The sequence below is a fragment of the Plectropomus leopardus genome, chromosome 20, assembly GCF_026936395.1.
Source record: "Plectropomus leopardus strain MGB_pleo_1.0 chromosome 20, ASM2693639v1, whole genome shotgun sequence".
Taxonomy (NCBI): Eukaryota; Metazoa; Chordata; class Actinopteri; order Perciformes; family Serranidae; genus Plectropomus; species Plectropomus leopardus.
Genome location: NC_142195.1, coordinates 17,367,064 through 17,384,612, shown reverse-complemented (window position 1 = coordinate 17,384,612; position 17,549 = coordinate 17,367,064). Strand labels below are relative to the sequence as shown.

The window sequence follows — 17,549 nt, the reverse complement described above, 5'->3', positions numbered from 1 at the left end:
TATTCCGCTTCTAGGTTCTTTAATACAGAGACCAGTCCTTTATCAGAGGCAATCAATAAGTCATTACCAATTTTTACAAGTGCCATCTCTGTACTATGATGCACTCTAAATCCTGACTGAAAATTCTCAAATAAACTATTATCTTGGATAAAGTCACAAAGTTGATTAGCAACTACTTTCTCATGGATTTTAGAAATAAAAGGGAGATTGGATTTCAGTCTATAATTGGCTACCTCTGGATTGAGAGTGGGCCTCTTTAGAAGGGTTTTAATGCCAGCTACTTAAAAGGCCTGTGGAACATAGCCTGTTAATAGAGACACATCGATTATATCTAACAAAGAGTTGTCGATTAAGGCTAAAACGTCCTGAAGTAGCCTAGTTGGGATGGGGTCTAACAAGCAAGATGATGGTTTGGATCAATGAAGAGAGTTGGTGAAGGTCAATGGGGGAAAAACAGTCTAAATAAATTTCAGGCCTGACTGCCATATCCAAATTACGTGTGTCTGAGGTCCGGTCGGTTGAGGGCTCTAATAGTTATAATTTCATCATTAAAGAAACTCATAAAGTCATCTGCTGAGGGCTGCAGGAATACAAGGCTCTATAGAGCTGTGACCGAGTCAGCCCTGCTACTGTGTTGAATAGAAACCTGGGACTGTTGTTATTTTCCTCAATCAATGATGAGTAATAGTTTGCTTTGAACCCAGTGTTTTCTTTTTTCAAGTAGTGAAAGAGCCACAAACTCATCTCCATTTTTTTTTTTTTCATCTCGTACTGCGATTTTTTTTTTCAATTGCCAGAATAATAAACGCATCGGACTCTAGGTGCAAGGTTTGTGTCCGTGACGTTTTTTGTCAGATTAAAAAGGACTCAGTGTGCACAGGCCTTTAGACAGCAGTTTCAAACGTGACTGGACGCCGCCGGCTCTGGCCCCAGGGATGCATTTTACTATGGCCGCCGGTGTCACTAACTTCGCGTTTGGCAAAACAGAGCCGCCTCAGCGGGTGTGTCGCTGAGCGGGGAGAACTTATTTGAAACGTGGAGGTGGGGTGGGGGTGACAGTGGGCTAAAGCTTGTCACCATGCTTCGCTCGGACACTCACCCAGCCTCCCGGCTGCACGGGGGTCACCGGGGGACGGCTAGCAGAGGCTACGGCACGGTACGGAGCCGCGCTTCCAGATCGCTAAGCCTCGCCTCTAACGCAGCAAATAAACTACACTTATTATCAGGACCATTATCGCTAAAGGAGGCAGATAAACACCTGACACACCGAGCAGCAGGGAGCACAGGAGCGTAACCACAGATAGCTGCTAACGACTTAGCAGTGAGTGAACAGCTATGTGATTAAAATAAAAAACGCCAAAAGGAGACAGCAGTGGGTGCTTGAGTATAACCTGAGTGAGTTTAAATCACAGGCAAGTAATAAGCAACCGGGGAAAGGTAGAAGTTTAGCTGGGAGTCGCTCGCAAAGGCAGCAGAGAGACGCGACAAGACCCAAACAAAGAAACACAGGAAGTGATGTAACACGCTTACCTCAGTACGTCACCACGTCAGCACCAACATACTATACAGCGAAACACTATAATACATCCCTGCAACATGTGCTACATACTATACCATGCCATTTTTGTCAACTTTTGACCGACATACTATACAATTATGTTTTTGTCCATTTTTTGACCGACATACGATACTATGGAATTTTTGTCCATTTTTATACGACATGCTATATTGTGACGTTTTTGTTCATTTTTGGTCGACATACTATACTATGACGTTTCTGTCAATTTTTGACTTACACACTATACTATGACTTTTTTGTAATCAATTTTTGACTGACATACGATCCTATGATGTTTTTCCTCAGTTTTTTTTTTTACCTATATACTATACTATTTTGTTTTTAGCAGTTTTGACCCACACATATGATACTATGGTGTTTTTGTCATGTTTGACTAACATATGATACTATGAGGTTGTTGTTAATTTTTGACCCACATACTATACAATGACGTTTTTTGTCCATTTTTGACCAACATAGTATACCATCATCCACATACTATTGAAACCCATCTCAACATGTCAGCTGAAATCTTTAAAAAGTTATTTATTTATTGGTCTTTTGCATCTTTATCTGTCTCCCAAGTTCAAAGCCAGCTTCTATAAAAAAAAAAACTATACAGCCAAACGTGTCATTTCCTCATCGTTCCCTCACTAACATTTCATACTGCCACTGAAAAGGAGAGAGAGATAAAAGAGGCCTGTGCTGTTATTTTAATGAGACTTCTCTACCTCACCTCTTGGGAACATTTCTCTGGACATCTGAAAGAGAGTTTTGAACATGAAAATAAACCTGTTTTCTTCCAGCTAATTATGTCTTGTGAAAAAAGCCTCTATCTGTCAGCTACTTGAGCGAGCCGTTTCCCTTGAGCTAGATGGAAATCTCCTTTTAGCTTTTACTTATTTTGGCTCCAGTTCTATCTCTCATCTTCTCCCTCCGAGAACATCCCTCATAACATATGGCTGCATTGTTATCTGTGTCAGGGATGAGCTATTTTCTGCCATGGCCTCAGAGTGTAAATTGAACAATGTGCACTGATTCTGCCGAAAGTCTTACATATATCATTTGGAGTGTTTATAACTTAGAGCGAGCCCATAAAATTATCACCTTTAGTTATGACGGCCACTGGGATCTTGGCTCTGCGTCTGCCACTGCAGCTGAAGACTGCAAAGCAGCATGCATGATGAGTTGGAAACCCAGTACCTGCAGCAGCTGGAGGTAACAAGCGTCAGCATTATGCAATCAGCTTGACACCTTCCCCCCTCCTTTTTCTGTTCTGCGTTACAGAGCTATAAATATGACCAGCGAGGCAGCAACAGTGTAAAATGCAAAGGTGGAATGCTCATGGGACGGGTGTCTTTGGTTGCGGCTCGGCTCAGTCGTTGATGATTTGTGAGCCGGAGACTAAACTCTGTGCACATACATCTGTGAGTGTGTGTTAGATGGTCAGCGGGGGCTATTTAGACCCCAGATCCTCACACAACCTCATGAACTCCCTGTCACCTGATCTCCTGACTGCTATTTGGCTGCTGAGGCACTTCCACAGGACCATTCTTCTCTGTACTTTTACTTTTGATACTCGGACTAATTAAAGGACTAAGACTCAGTAAACTAAATATAATTTTCATTCTTGATTTATTTACCAATTATTTTCTCAATTAATTGATAAATAATCCAGTCTCAAGTCCAACAAGCGCAAATTGACATATTTAATTGTTCTTTTTGTTCATACAACAGCCCAAAATCCAATTACTGTTGGCTGTCAAAATCTGGAAATATTCACATGCGTGGAGCTGGAACTAGAAGATTTTTTTTTCCATTTACGCTTAAATGTTGTTTTTTAAATAATCACTTCAGCAAGGAATAATTGATTACGCAGCTTGTTGCCTCTTATTTTGCTGTCAAACATCTAACTGATTAACTAGCGAACTATTTCAGCTGTATTTTAACCATGACTACATTTCAATGCGAAGCAGGTCCTTACTGTATTTTAAAAATGATATTTACTAATGTTAAAACAACTAAATTCAGGCAAAACTCTACCTAAACAACTTGCAAACCATCACATCTGTGCTTATTAGGTATATTTACCACTAATATTTATAGATGTAGCTGACTTTTACTTGTTTACATTATGGTATTGACACTTAAATAGTAAAGAATTTAAATATTTGTTTCACAACTGTTTCAGAAACAAAAAAAAGAACAGAGTATGTTTTCTCTTTTGCCTACACAGATGCACACCTTTCCGTTTCCTTTCTTTGCTCTCTTCTGGGGGACTGTGTGTGAAGGTTTGGATGCTTGAAGCGGCCCTTGAGGGTGAAATCCCAAGTGTTGGATCCTGTTAGTTTCACTGCTGATATCTCGTTTGTTCAGGAGAGGAGTGTGAACAAAGCAGAGCCTCCACCTGTTAAGAAAATATATTTTGTCTGAGTAAAATATTCACACTTCTCTGCTGTGTCCAATTACTTGGCTATCGTTTCCCTCTTAATGGACAATTAAGCCTGAGGGTATTCTCGGGGAAGGATTCATATTATTTTCTTAATCCTTGACATCTGATAACCACAGTCATATTTCTCAAGTTAGATGGGGAGTGTTGAAAAAAAAATGAAAATCCACTCTTTAAAAGATTTGTAGGTCTGGATTTTTGATATTATGCTTAAAGGGATAGTTCACCCAAAAATGAAAGTTCAGTCATTATCTACTCACGCTCATGCCGACGAAAAGGGTCATGGGGGAAAGGGGTTGCACTCATCTCCCAAACAATCGAAGCGATGGAGACCTGGATTCAAATGTTAAAAAAATACATATTAAAACCACAAAATGCTTCCATACTGCTCGCTCCATCAGCATGAGGACGAGTAAATAATGACTGAATTTTCATTTTAGGGTGAACTATCCCTTTAAGCTTGACCCAGAAATACTTATTAATTTTTAACACTTCAGCACTGACAACAAACGTATTTTGAAACACAAAATAAAACAGTATTCCAGTCCAGTTTTCCACCTGACTCCCCTAATTTGATATAAATTTACTTACACTTAATTTTCTTTTAAATCAGTGCTGTTCCTCAGCTGACGGTGTTTACAAGTTTAAGGTCATAAACATGTCAAAAGCAGAGGTGGAGGGAGGGAGGCTGCAGTGATCTGATCCAGGTAGAAGCAGACAGGCTGATAATCTATAATCTGAGTGCAATCAAGTATTTTTCAGAAGACAAGGTTTGTGCAGTTAAAAAATCAATTACCCAGACTTCAGTGCCGCTCACCTGCTGAGAAGAAGGTAGGGCTGACTTCTCACTTATCAGATTGTGTAGAAGCAATCCAAGGTCTGCACTGATTTGAGTGCACAAAATCCCTGAAGCTAAATTTAAAGATTCATTGAAACCAAGTATGTTCCTCTATTCATTGCAACTGGGGGTGTTTGGTGTTGTTTTCTTGTACACAAATACAACCTGTGTTTAGATTGCATGTTTCTTACCAAAACAAACAGGGAACCTAGCCATAAAAACACCATTACACAGTGCTTCTAGAAGTAAAAAATAAAATAAAGAAAATCCAAAAGGTACCTTTAATCAATCATTCTGCTAAAACCGAATATGACATGATTAGATATGAGGGGAGGAGGTGGAGCACTAACTTTATGTCATCTATGAGCCTTTTGTGCTTCGAGACACGACACAGTGACAAGGAAGCAATACCAGGACCCTGAACCCAGAGAAGCTAAATGGATCTCAGCCATCATTGCATTAAATATTTGCGCCTGCTGCTTCTACTGTGACGCAGCAAAACCTGTTCTGTGGGAAAAGGGGACACATTGAAATCTGACAAAAAGCATTTTCTGTGACAAACATCTGAAATACTCTATACTGCCTTCAATAGGCTGAAATTCAATTATTTAGCCCACAGATAATAAATCTCAAGACACAAATATCTAATTTGAGGACGACATAAATAAAAAATATAGTAAAAATCTGTGTCCCAAAACGTGTGTGCACAGATTTTTTAATGTAGTGAACACAAGTTGATCATCTCTTGGCACAAGATATTATGTTGCGCACAATTATTCGCTTGCATGCACAAATATTATGTCGTGCACACAAGTAAGGTTGTGTTCAAAAGATATTGTTATTCATACAAGTTATTATCTTGTGTACAGGCTTTTAAGTATTCTAAAAAAGGGGGGTAGATTTGCACACATTTCTTCAGCATATTTTAAAACGATATATTTTTCGACTGTGAGTGTTTTTACTTCTGTTTTTTATTACTATTATTATGGTGGTTGCACTTTCTTGTGCTGCATTTATGTTGCCATCACTTATGTTTGTTTAAATTGGGACTGTGGTGCAAATTAGTATTATTTTCATCTTGCACTTTACAAGAGAAAGGAAAATCGTTTGTTCAGTATCAAACACTCACCTGTTGTGGTCTTGAAAGTTTGTAGCTTCCTCGAGCAGTTGATAAACATCGCAATTTAACGTCGGAAAAAGTAGCAAAACGTCATACACTCACTACTTTAGCACCATATATTAATCTGCTGTCCGCCCATATGTTTGATATGCTCCAAACAGTCACATATTCGACAAAATAGGTTAAAATGATCATTCAGTTTTTTGTTTGCTGATGGAGAAGTTCGCTCGCTAAGCTAACAGCGCTGAGTGTGGCACGCAGGTGTTTACGTCCGCTACGTCAGTCGCGTGCCACAAACGTGTCAAAGGTGGAAAAAGTGGACTGACGTCAACAACTTTAAAAAAAGAAACTTAAGATAAATATTTAGATAAATATATTTGATATAATGCTATATTTCAGGCAAGATAAGATTGAAAATAACAAATTGGACACAATACAACATTTTATTATTTTGTTTAAAATTTCATATTGTGCATTTTTGTAAATACGTTGTGTTTAATAGAGAAAGGTTTTTATATATATATATAAAAAGTTAATGAACAAGTGCATTCATGTTGCCAACTTTCTAAAAGAAGTTTTTAAAAACCTCAGATAAATGACAAATGTATTTGATATAATGTTAGACTTTAGGCAAGGTAAGATTGAAAATAAAAAAATATATATCACACTGTTCAAGCAGCTGTATATTTGTATTGATATTGGTTTACTTTGTTTATAGGTCCTGTTAACTCTCCAACAGCAATGTTGTCTATAAACAGGCACTAATGTGTGTCAGGAGGAAAGGAATGAGTCCTGTCAAATCAATCTGATTTGTGAGCATTTGTGAGCTTCCTCTTACCAAGTGAAATACAAGACGGGTAACTCTAAGAAGTTGTCAGCAGTCCAAGGTCATTTATTGCTCTACAGTGTGTATTAATCTGCCCCTGCATACAGATGCCTCTGTATACTGTGTCTTAGCGGTTTCCCAGATTAGTGTGTACATAACTCAGAGATCAGGGAATGTGATGTGACAGCGAGACGAGGCTCATAGCCAAGTTTTATCATCAAACTATGATCTGTTAAATTAATAAATAAATGCCTCTGTTAAACACCCTCTGTTAATTCCTTATCATATGCAAAACACCGCAAGCTCATTTTTGTTATAAAAAACATTTTACTCGAGATGGTTGTGTTTTTTTATCATGTTAAAAGGAGTTGGCATGCAAACACAGCATTACATTCATATTTTTGACACTGCTTTTCACATGGCCCCCTTTTTTTTATCACTTTAAAGGAAAAATATACTATAAAAAGCTTAATTGATGTATTAAAAAAAGTGAACTGCCACATTTGACACAATCCACTGATATCTGCTGAGCAGGGTTTAATTTGTCAGGATAACTGTCATCAGGCAGGAGAGTTTAATCCTCATCCTCTCTGTCTCATTTGCTTTCTCTCCCACAAAAGCACTTTCGCCCCAGTTGTTCTTTTTCATGAAAACACACACATATAGCCTACACATTCACACACTCATAGCTCTGCTGGATGATTGGCAGCCGTGGCTGTGTGATGGTGGTGTTGAGTGCTTGAGATGTCACTGGATACCCAGGCTCAGCTGTCAGCAGCGCTGCTCTAAATATGATTGACAGCTCATATGTGCTGAAACTCTTCTCAGATAAACTTGCCAATTATCGCTCATAACCTTGACTCTGTGATTATAGTTTGACATAATGACAAGTATTATCACTATTAGGTGTCAGAATGCAGCCCTAACAATATGTGCAATTTAAGGTGGGACTGTAATAAAAATTTGCCCATGTGTTGTATGGATCCAAACCAAAATATTGTGTGGAGACTTTATGCATTGTACAGAATCTGCATAATTATGTGCTGGGAAACCAGTTCAGCATGGTTAATTTTTTTTTTACCTCTGATTTCTACTTTCTTTTTTTATTATTTTCTGTCCAGCTCTGTCACCTGAATAAAATGGCAGTTTATATTTGTACACCTAGCAGAGACAGCTACCAAGCAGCAGATAGCAGCAGACCACAGATCAAGACCAACAAAAAGAAACCCCAAAGTGGCTTTGTTTGTGGCGACAAACCAGTTAATTCCAACAAGATGTTGGGACATTTCCTACCTTGCGTGTGGCAAGAAAAGCATGCATTTTAACAAGATGTTGGGGCATTTCCAACCATGTTCGCAGTCACAAGAGCAGGATTTTTTTGTCGACACGTCAAGGTATTGCCAGCTGTGTTTGTAGTGACAGTGGGGGGAATTGTTTAGTGGCAACAAAAGGGGTTGTTTTTGACAAGATGTCGAGACATTTCCAGCCATGTTTAAAGTGGGTAATTGTTAACATTAGGCAGGGACATTTCCAGCCCTGTTTGCAGAGACAACAGCAGGTATTTTGTACGGAGAGTTCAGGACATTTCCAGCCTTGGTTGTGGTGACCAAAAATAATATTTAAAGCATAAATACAATGTTTTACCAACCCTAAGTAAGTGGTTTTGGTATCTATACCACGTTAACCACAGCACTATCACAACATAAAATTTCAAAAGCTGAAATATAAAGAAATGTATAGTTTCAACATAGTTTCTGTGGTTTGCAAAAATGTAAAATGTCAACTTTTCTCTGATAATTGGGTTGATTTTGTCTATGTCTCCTTAAAAGCATAAAAATGTACGATAATCTTTTCTAAAATACTTAACTCTACTACACTTAAGAGAAATTGTTTAAAATGAAGGAAGATGTATATAAATCTTACACAATTTTATTTTCTCCAACTTGTGCACATGATACTGATACTGCCCTATTTTTCTGTACTTTGCATCATGTCATGTAAAGTAAATGTTGATGACACACCGACAACATTCACTTACACTCAAGTAACTCAGTCAGTTCATCGCTTTCCTTTGACAGACACCATTAAAGACAGATACTCACATATAGAGATTTAGCACTTTCTCAGGTTTATTTTCAGTCCGTCAAGCATAGATTATGTCAAAAACAGTGACAACCACAGATCATCACTGCTGTGAATGTTGCTACTAATCAAAACGATCAATACAGCCAGTTCAAATGACACCCCTCATTCACTGTCATTGACCTCTCTGTTCTGCACGACCCGTGAGACTCCTGCCATGTTTTATTTCACAAAAATTTCACTTTGATAATTTCATGGATCAAAACAAATTCTGTGGACAGATATCACTTCATAGTTTCGTAGGCAGCATCATAAAACAGTTTCTTTTGATCCCCTTTTTGTCAAAAAAATAAAATAAAATAAAAATCATATTTACAGGAAAAAGTAAACACTCATCACTCGTAAGACGCTACTTTTGTCAAAACATTATAAATTAAAATTGGAAAAGGGGAAAAAAATATGAATCCTAAGGGTGGATGCGCCCAAAACAACTCTCACACACAAGTAGTTCAAAAGATATATAGATGTATATATATGTATGTATCCATATATATTCTGTATATATGCTTCTCTACAAAAAAGCAAGTTTACTCTCTCTATGAGTAAATACATTCTACTCTACAATCACTATAACAACAGTGTACATTCCCAACCAAAATGCTTCGATCGTTTATCAGGAGGATATTAGACTTAAACAATCAGTGGATCATGACCAGTGACAACATGCTCAATGTGGCTGCAATATATTGTGTGGATGTATATGTGTGCGTGCATATGGGTGTGAAATAGCTTCCCATTACCCTCCAGTTTATGTGCTTGCCAGACAAACACACAAACACACACATTCCCCCTCCACACACACATGCGCACACACACCCAGAGAAATGATGTGTTCAGCAGTTAGTCTGGTTCGCTTTGCCTCAGCAGTTGAAACGTGATCCCCGATCTATTTCTGCTGCTCTGCAGAGTTCAGAGTGGCTTGCGAATGGACTTTCCGGCTCTTTCTGCCGCTGTTCTCCCTTTGCTTCCAGACAAATTTAGCCTGATTCCCAAACTTAAAACTCTCTGTGTTAATGTGTAAATGAGCAAGACACAGTTTTTCTTCATTTACACACAGGAAATCAGATTTTTCTTACTTTTTTTTAACCTGATATTTCAGAACTGTCTAGACGAAGAATATCAGATCACACGCTGCCTGGTTTCTCACTTCTGAGACTGCAGGGATGATCAGATTTGTGCAACAAAGGCTTCAGAGGCTTTGGTGTCTGGATAAATCCCATCCCACAGAACACACCAGAACCCATTTCCCAACAGCATCTCTGCACCATTCGCTTTCCTTTTTGGCCTTTGACCTGGCAGAGGGACGAAGAGGTGCCTTAGGGAAAACCGGGCCCAACAGTCTCCACATAGAAAATCCAAAAAGCTGACATTTCCTGGCAAACGAAACACGCAGAACCCTTTAACTACCGAACATATTGCAGCATCTGAACGCGCAAAGCTCCTGCATTTGGTGCCAAAAAAGTTCTCTGTCCACCCTTTTTTCTCTCCTGTCAGCACAGCTCGAGTTGTTCACAGATAACTGCTGTTTCTCTGAGAAGCAAAAATAAAATCTGTTATATACAGTGCTACAGACAGCCCGTTACGAAGCACCAAGATAACAAATGAGGTGGGGGGGTTCAGCTATGCATGGCTCAAATCCTAAAGTACAAACAAGGCTTATAACCACTTGTGTGACTCTCACTACACACAGTACATTCTTACGTGTTATAATATATAAACCATGGGTCAAAGAATGTCACGCTGTCTCAATGTGCACGGCTGTTATTGTCAGTGAAAGCTGAAATATTTACATACAGGATTAAATGTGTGTGTTTGTCGATTTGCATACACGTGTGTGTGTGTGTGTGTGTGTCAGGTGGCCCTGAGAACGATGTGTGGGTGTATTGCTTCTGTGTGTTTTGTGCTTCTTAGATTTACAGGTGTAGTTGTGAAACGCCTACAGAGAGGCGGTGGTGTAAAAGTGTAGATGCAGGGAGGGGGAGCATGTTTACAATGGCTGACACGTTTTCCTGCTTCATACTGAGACATTTCTGGGGAAAACTGGAGCAGGAAGAACATCCATCAGAAAACTCACTGGGAACCAAGTCCAGAACAAACAACCATTATTCTCTAGAGAAGTTATCCACGTGGACATAACTGTCTCGTCCTTCAATGACGATACCTAGAACATGTTTCTTCAGAGAAAAAATCCCTTGCAGTAATATATTATATTCTTAGACATAACATAGTGGAGCTGGAATCGTCATAATCCCGATGGTGCAATTGGAAACACAGCTGGAAACTATCTGGCTATCTGTATGTACGTAATAAAGCTTTTTATGAGGATTATGAAAGGACCAGCATTAGTTTTATTTTCCTCTTTGTTTCTCAGCTTTCTTTAAAAATCATCACCAAATACAGTATTTACTTTTCAAGGAGCAGTGTGTAGGATTTAGTGGCATAGAGTGCTGAGCATTGCAGATTGCAACTAGCTGAAACCTTTCCCCCGTGCCAAGCGCTGCTGTTCAGGAGGTTTTTGGCCAAATTATCCGCACAGTCTCTTCCTCTCCAAAATAAATGGACCAAGTGATTTAAAGTGATAAAAACACTGAATTTAACAGTTTTATGTTACAAACCAGTGTTTCTGATACTGTTTGAATGGTTACACACAGACTGCTAGCCCTGCAACTGCTTAGGTGTGCTCACATTTTTCTCTGATAACTTATTATCCAGACATTCAAGAGGTTTTTACAGAGAGGTGAATTATCTGCAGATCTCTCTTCCTCCTCAATACAAATGGACCAGGTAATTTAAACCTGTGAAAGAACAGATTTAAGCACTTTCATGTTAAAAATCTGTGCTTTTGCAATGCTGTTTGGTTCATCACGGAGAGGCTGCGATTACGGTGGCCAAGGCAAAAATACAAATGGCCAAATCTAGACCAAGTGTTTAGTTTGTTCATTCTGGGCTACTGTAGAAACATGGTGGTGCAACATCAAGGACTACATGGACGAGGACCTGCTCCCTATATAGATATAAACAGCTCATTCTAAAGTAACAAACACAATTGGGATTCTTATTTTCAAGTGATTATACACTGAAGAAAAAATACTTATGATATTATATTCAATTTCTGCCAATGCATCCTCCTAAATCCTACACACTGGACCTTTAAAGGAGCAAGAATAGGGGTTTTCTTGTATTTTCTTCTTGCAATAATCCTTATTAGATAACAAACAATATTGATATTTAAAGTATATTTAATCAAACAGGACTTTCAGATAGTGGTAAAATGTTATTTTTCCTCATATTCACTGCAAAGCCCAACAAGACACACATGAGGGACCTCTAACTAACCAGAAGACAACAACTACCCAACCTCTACAGTCCCACCAGACCGCTGGTGCCAGACTGACCGCGTTTCCCTGAGCTCTCACTCCACCACCCTTCCTCTAAACGCTGTTGTCCAGCCAGCAGACCAAGAGGACAGGGTCAGTAGTCAGGGTGACTCCTCCTGCGTGTCTGTTCAGTCTGAGGGGAAATGAAAAGGTTGCTCACTGAGGTATGACTGTCTGCCTTATTAATGTGGGCCATCTGGATGGAGAGGATGGGGGCAGAGAGAGAGAGAGAGGGACAGAGAGAGGGCAGAGGGGAAATTTCCACAGAGCAAAGCTCCAAGTTTTTCACCTCCATGTGAATTCCACACAAGAATGAAAAGTCACGCAAAGCAGATGAGACGAACAGGGTAGCTCTTTGATTTGATGGAAAATGATAGAAATTTAAGAGGAAATTTGTCATGGGGAGCGCAGTGGCTACCACATGGGCATGGAAGTGGACTTTGACTATAACCACACGTACAGCACGCTGTAGTCCAGTTGTTTAAGTTGAGGAACCAGCTGTTCAAACATAAATCACTGAGAGCTTGTGTGCTTGACCCCACCGCTCAGACTTACAAAGCACAACTGGAGGAAGTGCAGGATATCCTCCAGTTTACCTCCAATCACAGCTTGATGGCACATTTTTATTCCATTTTCAGTAAACTTGCAAAATTATCTTTGCTGTCAGCTCAGCTGTTTCCCAAAATCTAACTTTAATTTGACTTATTGTCTTGGAAAAATAGGCCTGAGCGGGTCTATTTTCTCACTCTCAGACATTGTTTTTTGTTAAATCAAAGCCGAAACAAACACAGAAGATCAAACTGGTGCCCAGATCAAGGTGAGCATGATGAGAATTTAAAGCCTTTTGATGCACGTTCTGTTTGATTTTTGCCTCTGCTGACTGACACCTCGTCTCTATTAAAGGCTAAAAATAAAAGTAAAAATTACTAATGAAGTGCTTTTAGCAGCATGTAAGCACCACAGCAATTTACAAAAATCCCACACAGCGCTGAGTGAGCACTAGTTTCTGCTTTGACTGCTATCTCGGTGTGTTGTGACACCTGCTTCATTCCAACAATACCCCAAAATTAGACCCAACACACTGCTTTGCATGAAATACTTTCAAGTTAATGGAATATATCATCTAATTACTACCTACGTAAATTTAATGTGTGCTATAGCAGCATTAAACCCCCAACACTAGGACTACACAGTTGACTACAACAAAGCAATATGCATCTATTTTGAGAAAACTAAAACGTGACGCCAATTTCCTTTGTGGCTGACAGCTGAGGCCGGTGTAGCAGAATCTTAAAATGCAGAAACACTAACTGTATGAGGAGACTTCAAATTTTCAAAAAGAACCAACTTCCTTTTCAATATACAAAGACATTTCCTTTTTACCAATGAATTAATTTTGCTGCCTAAAATGTGTGTTGTGGTGAAAATGTTCAGAATAACTGTTCCATCAAGAGTATATAGTCTTACAGATTGATAGGCATCTCAGCCACCATGTCTGAAACTAGAGATGCACCAAGGTACTCAACTTTCTCTCTCCCAAAAGCTCAACTCAGGGTATCTGCAAGTGACAATTTCTGGGGCTGATACAGATACTGAAGTTCCAAACACTGCAGTTCCTAAAATGGCCACTTGAGGCTGGCTCCAGAAGCCTGTCAACTCCCATAGACCCAAAAGTTAAAATGTCCAACTTCATCGGGAATAAATATGTTTACAGCCTGGTGCAAAAAATGGTTTTGGTCTCTATAGCTAATTTTCCCAAAACTTGAAGTTTTGTATATTTAAGAGCATGGCCCCTTTGAGTGAAGGCTCTTTGCGTGGCGTCTCCACAGTCTGTGAGCCGGATCCATCATTTATTTCTTCCCAGCTAAATCTTCTCGTCCATTTATGGTAACTTTTGCCTCCAAAAAATCAAGATGGCGACAGCAAAAATGCTCAACTTTAAAATGGCGGTTCACAAACCAATGGTTGTTGTCAGTAGCTATGTCCATTATTTATGCAGTCTATGGTTAAAATGTAAACAATGCTAGTAGAAAGTCAATTAGAATACTTATTTCGTGTAAACGCACGAATTCCCTGGATAATACCATGCAAAAGGTAGTAAAAAGAGTGAGAAAGTCCACATTTGGCAGAGGGTGTGGTGGTTGTTGGGTCAAATAAACAAAGGACTTTTACCCCAGGCACTGCTGTTTGTGACTCCAAAAATCAGCATTTTTCTACCTCTGTGGGTATTTGCCTACACCGAATAAGATTTTTTTCTAAATGTAAAATCACTGCATGGAACTCACTGGAATCTTTTCAAATTACAGTAACATGAGGACAGAAGTTGCTGTAGCCCATTTTGATCAAGGAGGCTGGATTGGCGCATCCCTAACTAACATTTCCTTAAGCCACTTGAGCTCCAGCCACTTTGCTTACATTTTTACTCTGTTTTCAGAGGCAGCCAAAGGTCATGCCCCAACCATCCAGGAACCTTTAAATGACATAACCAACCACTGAAACGTGCCTGTTCCCAGGCAGGGACATAAAAATCAAATTTAAGTCCCACTTTTGGAGATATTTGCTGGACTATACCTTTAATTAGTAAGCCAGTTTGTGCTGTCTTTCCCAAGAAGGGTTGACAATTAAACAATATCTGTCACCCACAGCGTCACGTCCACACAGCAGAGCATTGTCACAGGAGGGTGGAGGGAAGGCTGTGTGTGAATGTGTGTGTTTGCAGAAAGAAGAAATAGTAATGCGTGGGAGTGAGCTGTGCTTTTGGTCCCTAAGGCGAGCGGGACAGAGCTGACGATTGTTCTGATGGGCGAGTCCGCTAATGTGTTAATGGTGGATGGAGCGGCACGTACATTAACATACTATACACATACAGTACTGTATTTGTAACAACAGTATTCCCTGCCAGCAGTGAGACTATAGAAAATGTGCTTTCTGACAGGAAAAGTGTGTGTGTGTGTTTGTGTGTGCACAGGTGTGATCAGGTTATGAGTGTGTTCAGTAGTAGGGAGCACCTCTGGTCCGGGCCACATAAACAAAGCTCGGGCAGCAGAGAGCGTGCTCAGAAAGGCTCAGAAAGACATCAAAGACAGAGGAAAAGTTTGAAGGAAGGAAAGAAGGAAGCATTATAATTCTAACAGCACAGGTTAATAGGAATACCAAAGATAATATTGCATCTCCTAGAACTAGCTTCAATTGCTCAGTGTATATAAAATTGGAAGAAAGCTATACTGTGATATTACAGTTACATTTCACTTTATAATTCTAAAATAATTTATACCAACAATAGTTATATTTTATAGAATATTTACATAAATACATCATCATATAGGAATATTATTGTCAACACATTGTTATAGAAACATACACCATACATATATGTGTATATAGTCATGTTATAGCCACACGTACACACACATACAATGAATATACAATCAGAATGAGCTATTGCAATGCTGTGTTGGGTCAAACTCCATCGGACATTCACATCTTCTCAAGTAAGTAAGCTCGCAGAGAGGAGTTCTGGTGTATTGCTATAAGAAAAAAGTTCAGCCCAGCCTCACACAGCCGAATGATTCTCGTAAAATCCGAGTATTGCTTCGTGTAACGTTACTCTCCTCTGAAGTGATAATCTGAGCAGAGAGGAGGAAAAACAGAAAGAGGAGCTTTGAGCCTCTCTTGTCAGTGTGTCAGATAGTTTCTGCCACTGCTGTCTGGGCAGAAAGTTTTTTCCCGGCGGACTGATCAAACAGGAAACAGTTTTGGATCTGTGAGTCCGTCACCTGGATAGAAAGGCAGCCCGCATTGACTGACAGAAAAATAGGTGTCCTGCATATACAGACAGGTTAAGTGTGAAGAGTGTATCCAACAACCTGCTGCCTCTAGAAGTCAGAGAAGAGATCCTGGGGACCCAGATGAATGATAAAAGGAGCGATGGTCCGCGGCTGATAGAAGGGATTGTCAATGAAAAGACCACCTGTAGTGAGATGAAAAACAAAGACAAAGAGAGCAGGAATGATTATTTTAAATACCTATATATAGGCCTATGTAAAAAGATATCTATGAAACACAATGTGAGGCTACTATATATTAAACTTTCCTCGCTTCTTTGACAGTATGTGCTGAAAAAATGAATGCTGATGAAGGATACAGAAGGACAAAGAAATCCAATAATGTTCTTTTAGGATGACGTTACCTCGGGTCTACTTGAGTGGTACCTGGAAATGTTCCAGTAAAAAAGATTATTGCCTGGGTGGCATTAATAACGTTATATAAGTGTGTTTATATGGGAACGTCCAGCAGATTAAATTAAAGGAATGGTTCAACATTTTGGGAAATACTCCTATTTGCTTTCTTACCAAGAGTTTAAAAAGAAGACAATATTTTGTCTGTTGCCTACATGTCAAATGTTATGCATGTTCTGGAAAAGAGATCCCTCCTCTGTTGCTCTTCCTGTGGTTTGTGCCATTTTATTTTCCATTTAATGCTCGATTTATACTCCAGGGTTGCGTGTAGAGCTGCTTGCTCCTCAGTGTCAAAAGTTGAGGCGGTTCGGGCATTTTTGGATGCCTCATAGGTGCCTTCCTTTGGTGGTTTTCTGAACACGTCCAACTAGTAAATGACCTTGGGTAGAGTCAGAACACACCAGATCGGATCTGGAAAATGATGCTAGGGAGAGCCTGCTGTCTCTGTGACCTGGTCCCAGATAAGCAGCATAAAATGGACAGATATATTAAAATGACTTGAAAAAAATATCTCATATCTGTCATTTAATGTGAACTTGGAGCTTTAGGACTGTAAGTTTAAAGACCAAAAGCAGAAACAAGAAGGCTCTGTCCAAAGGTAGAGAAGTCTAATAACGAACACCTCCGTTTTCTCTCTTTGAGATGTGATTTGGATGGAGCTAGAATTGCTTTTTTCTTTGTTTCCAGTCTTTATACTGAGCTACGCTAACTAGCTGCTGGTTGTAGATTCATATTCTGCGTGCAGATGCGCAGAGCATGGTATCAACCTCCTCCTCTAACTCTTGGCAAGACAGCAACACAATGGGTTTCCCAAAACTAGTCCTCAAATTGGCTACTTTACAGCTATTCCAGTCAGGAACGTCAAGTAAGAGCTGACTGAAAGGCCTAATTACTAATTCTATTAAATGACACATGTAAAGACTGAAAATTAGATCAGACACAGGTACAGTGAGGCAGTTTTGTAAGTACATACTTCTACATGTATACACTGTCTCTTTGGC

At 39.4% G+C, this 17,549-nt stretch overlaps 2 protein-coding genes across 8 annotated transcripts in view; both read right to left on the bottom strand.

Moving 5' to 3' along the window:
* The window catches only part of sh2d3ca (SH2 domain containing 3Ca), a 78,199-nt gene extending 71,955 nt beyond the window's left edge, over window positions 1–6,244 (bottom strand). For 3 of the 6 annotated variants that reach the window (XM_088070604.1, XM_088070601.1, XM_088070606.1), the window contains exons 1-3: window positions 5,975–6,244; window positions 4,268–4,340; window positions 3,803–3,965 (exon numbers count right to left, since the gene is read on the bottom strand). The gene's annotated coding sequence lies outside the window, so the exon portion shown is untranslated. Of the gene's footprint in view, window positions 1–2,665; window positions 2,682–3,802; window positions 3,966–4,267; window positions 4,341–5,974 lie in introns of those variants that run through there. The other 3 variants (XM_088070607.1, XM_088070605.1, XM_088070602.1) reach the window with 3 other exon arrangements.
* Window positions 6,245–8,896: 2,652 nt separating this feature from the next.
* Window positions 8,897–17,549, bottom strand: part of strbp (spermatid perinuclear RNA binding protein) — a 104,287-nt gene continuing 95,634 nt past the window's right edge. For both annotated transcript variants that reach the window (XM_088070777.1, XM_088070776.1), the window contains exon 19: window positions 8,897–16,280. In XM_088070777.1, the coding sequence (XP_087926903.1) occupies window positions 16,186–16,280 (95 nt within the window). In that variant the 3' untranslated portion in view covers window positions 8,897–16,185. The remainder of the gene's footprint in view (window positions 16,281–17,549) is intronic.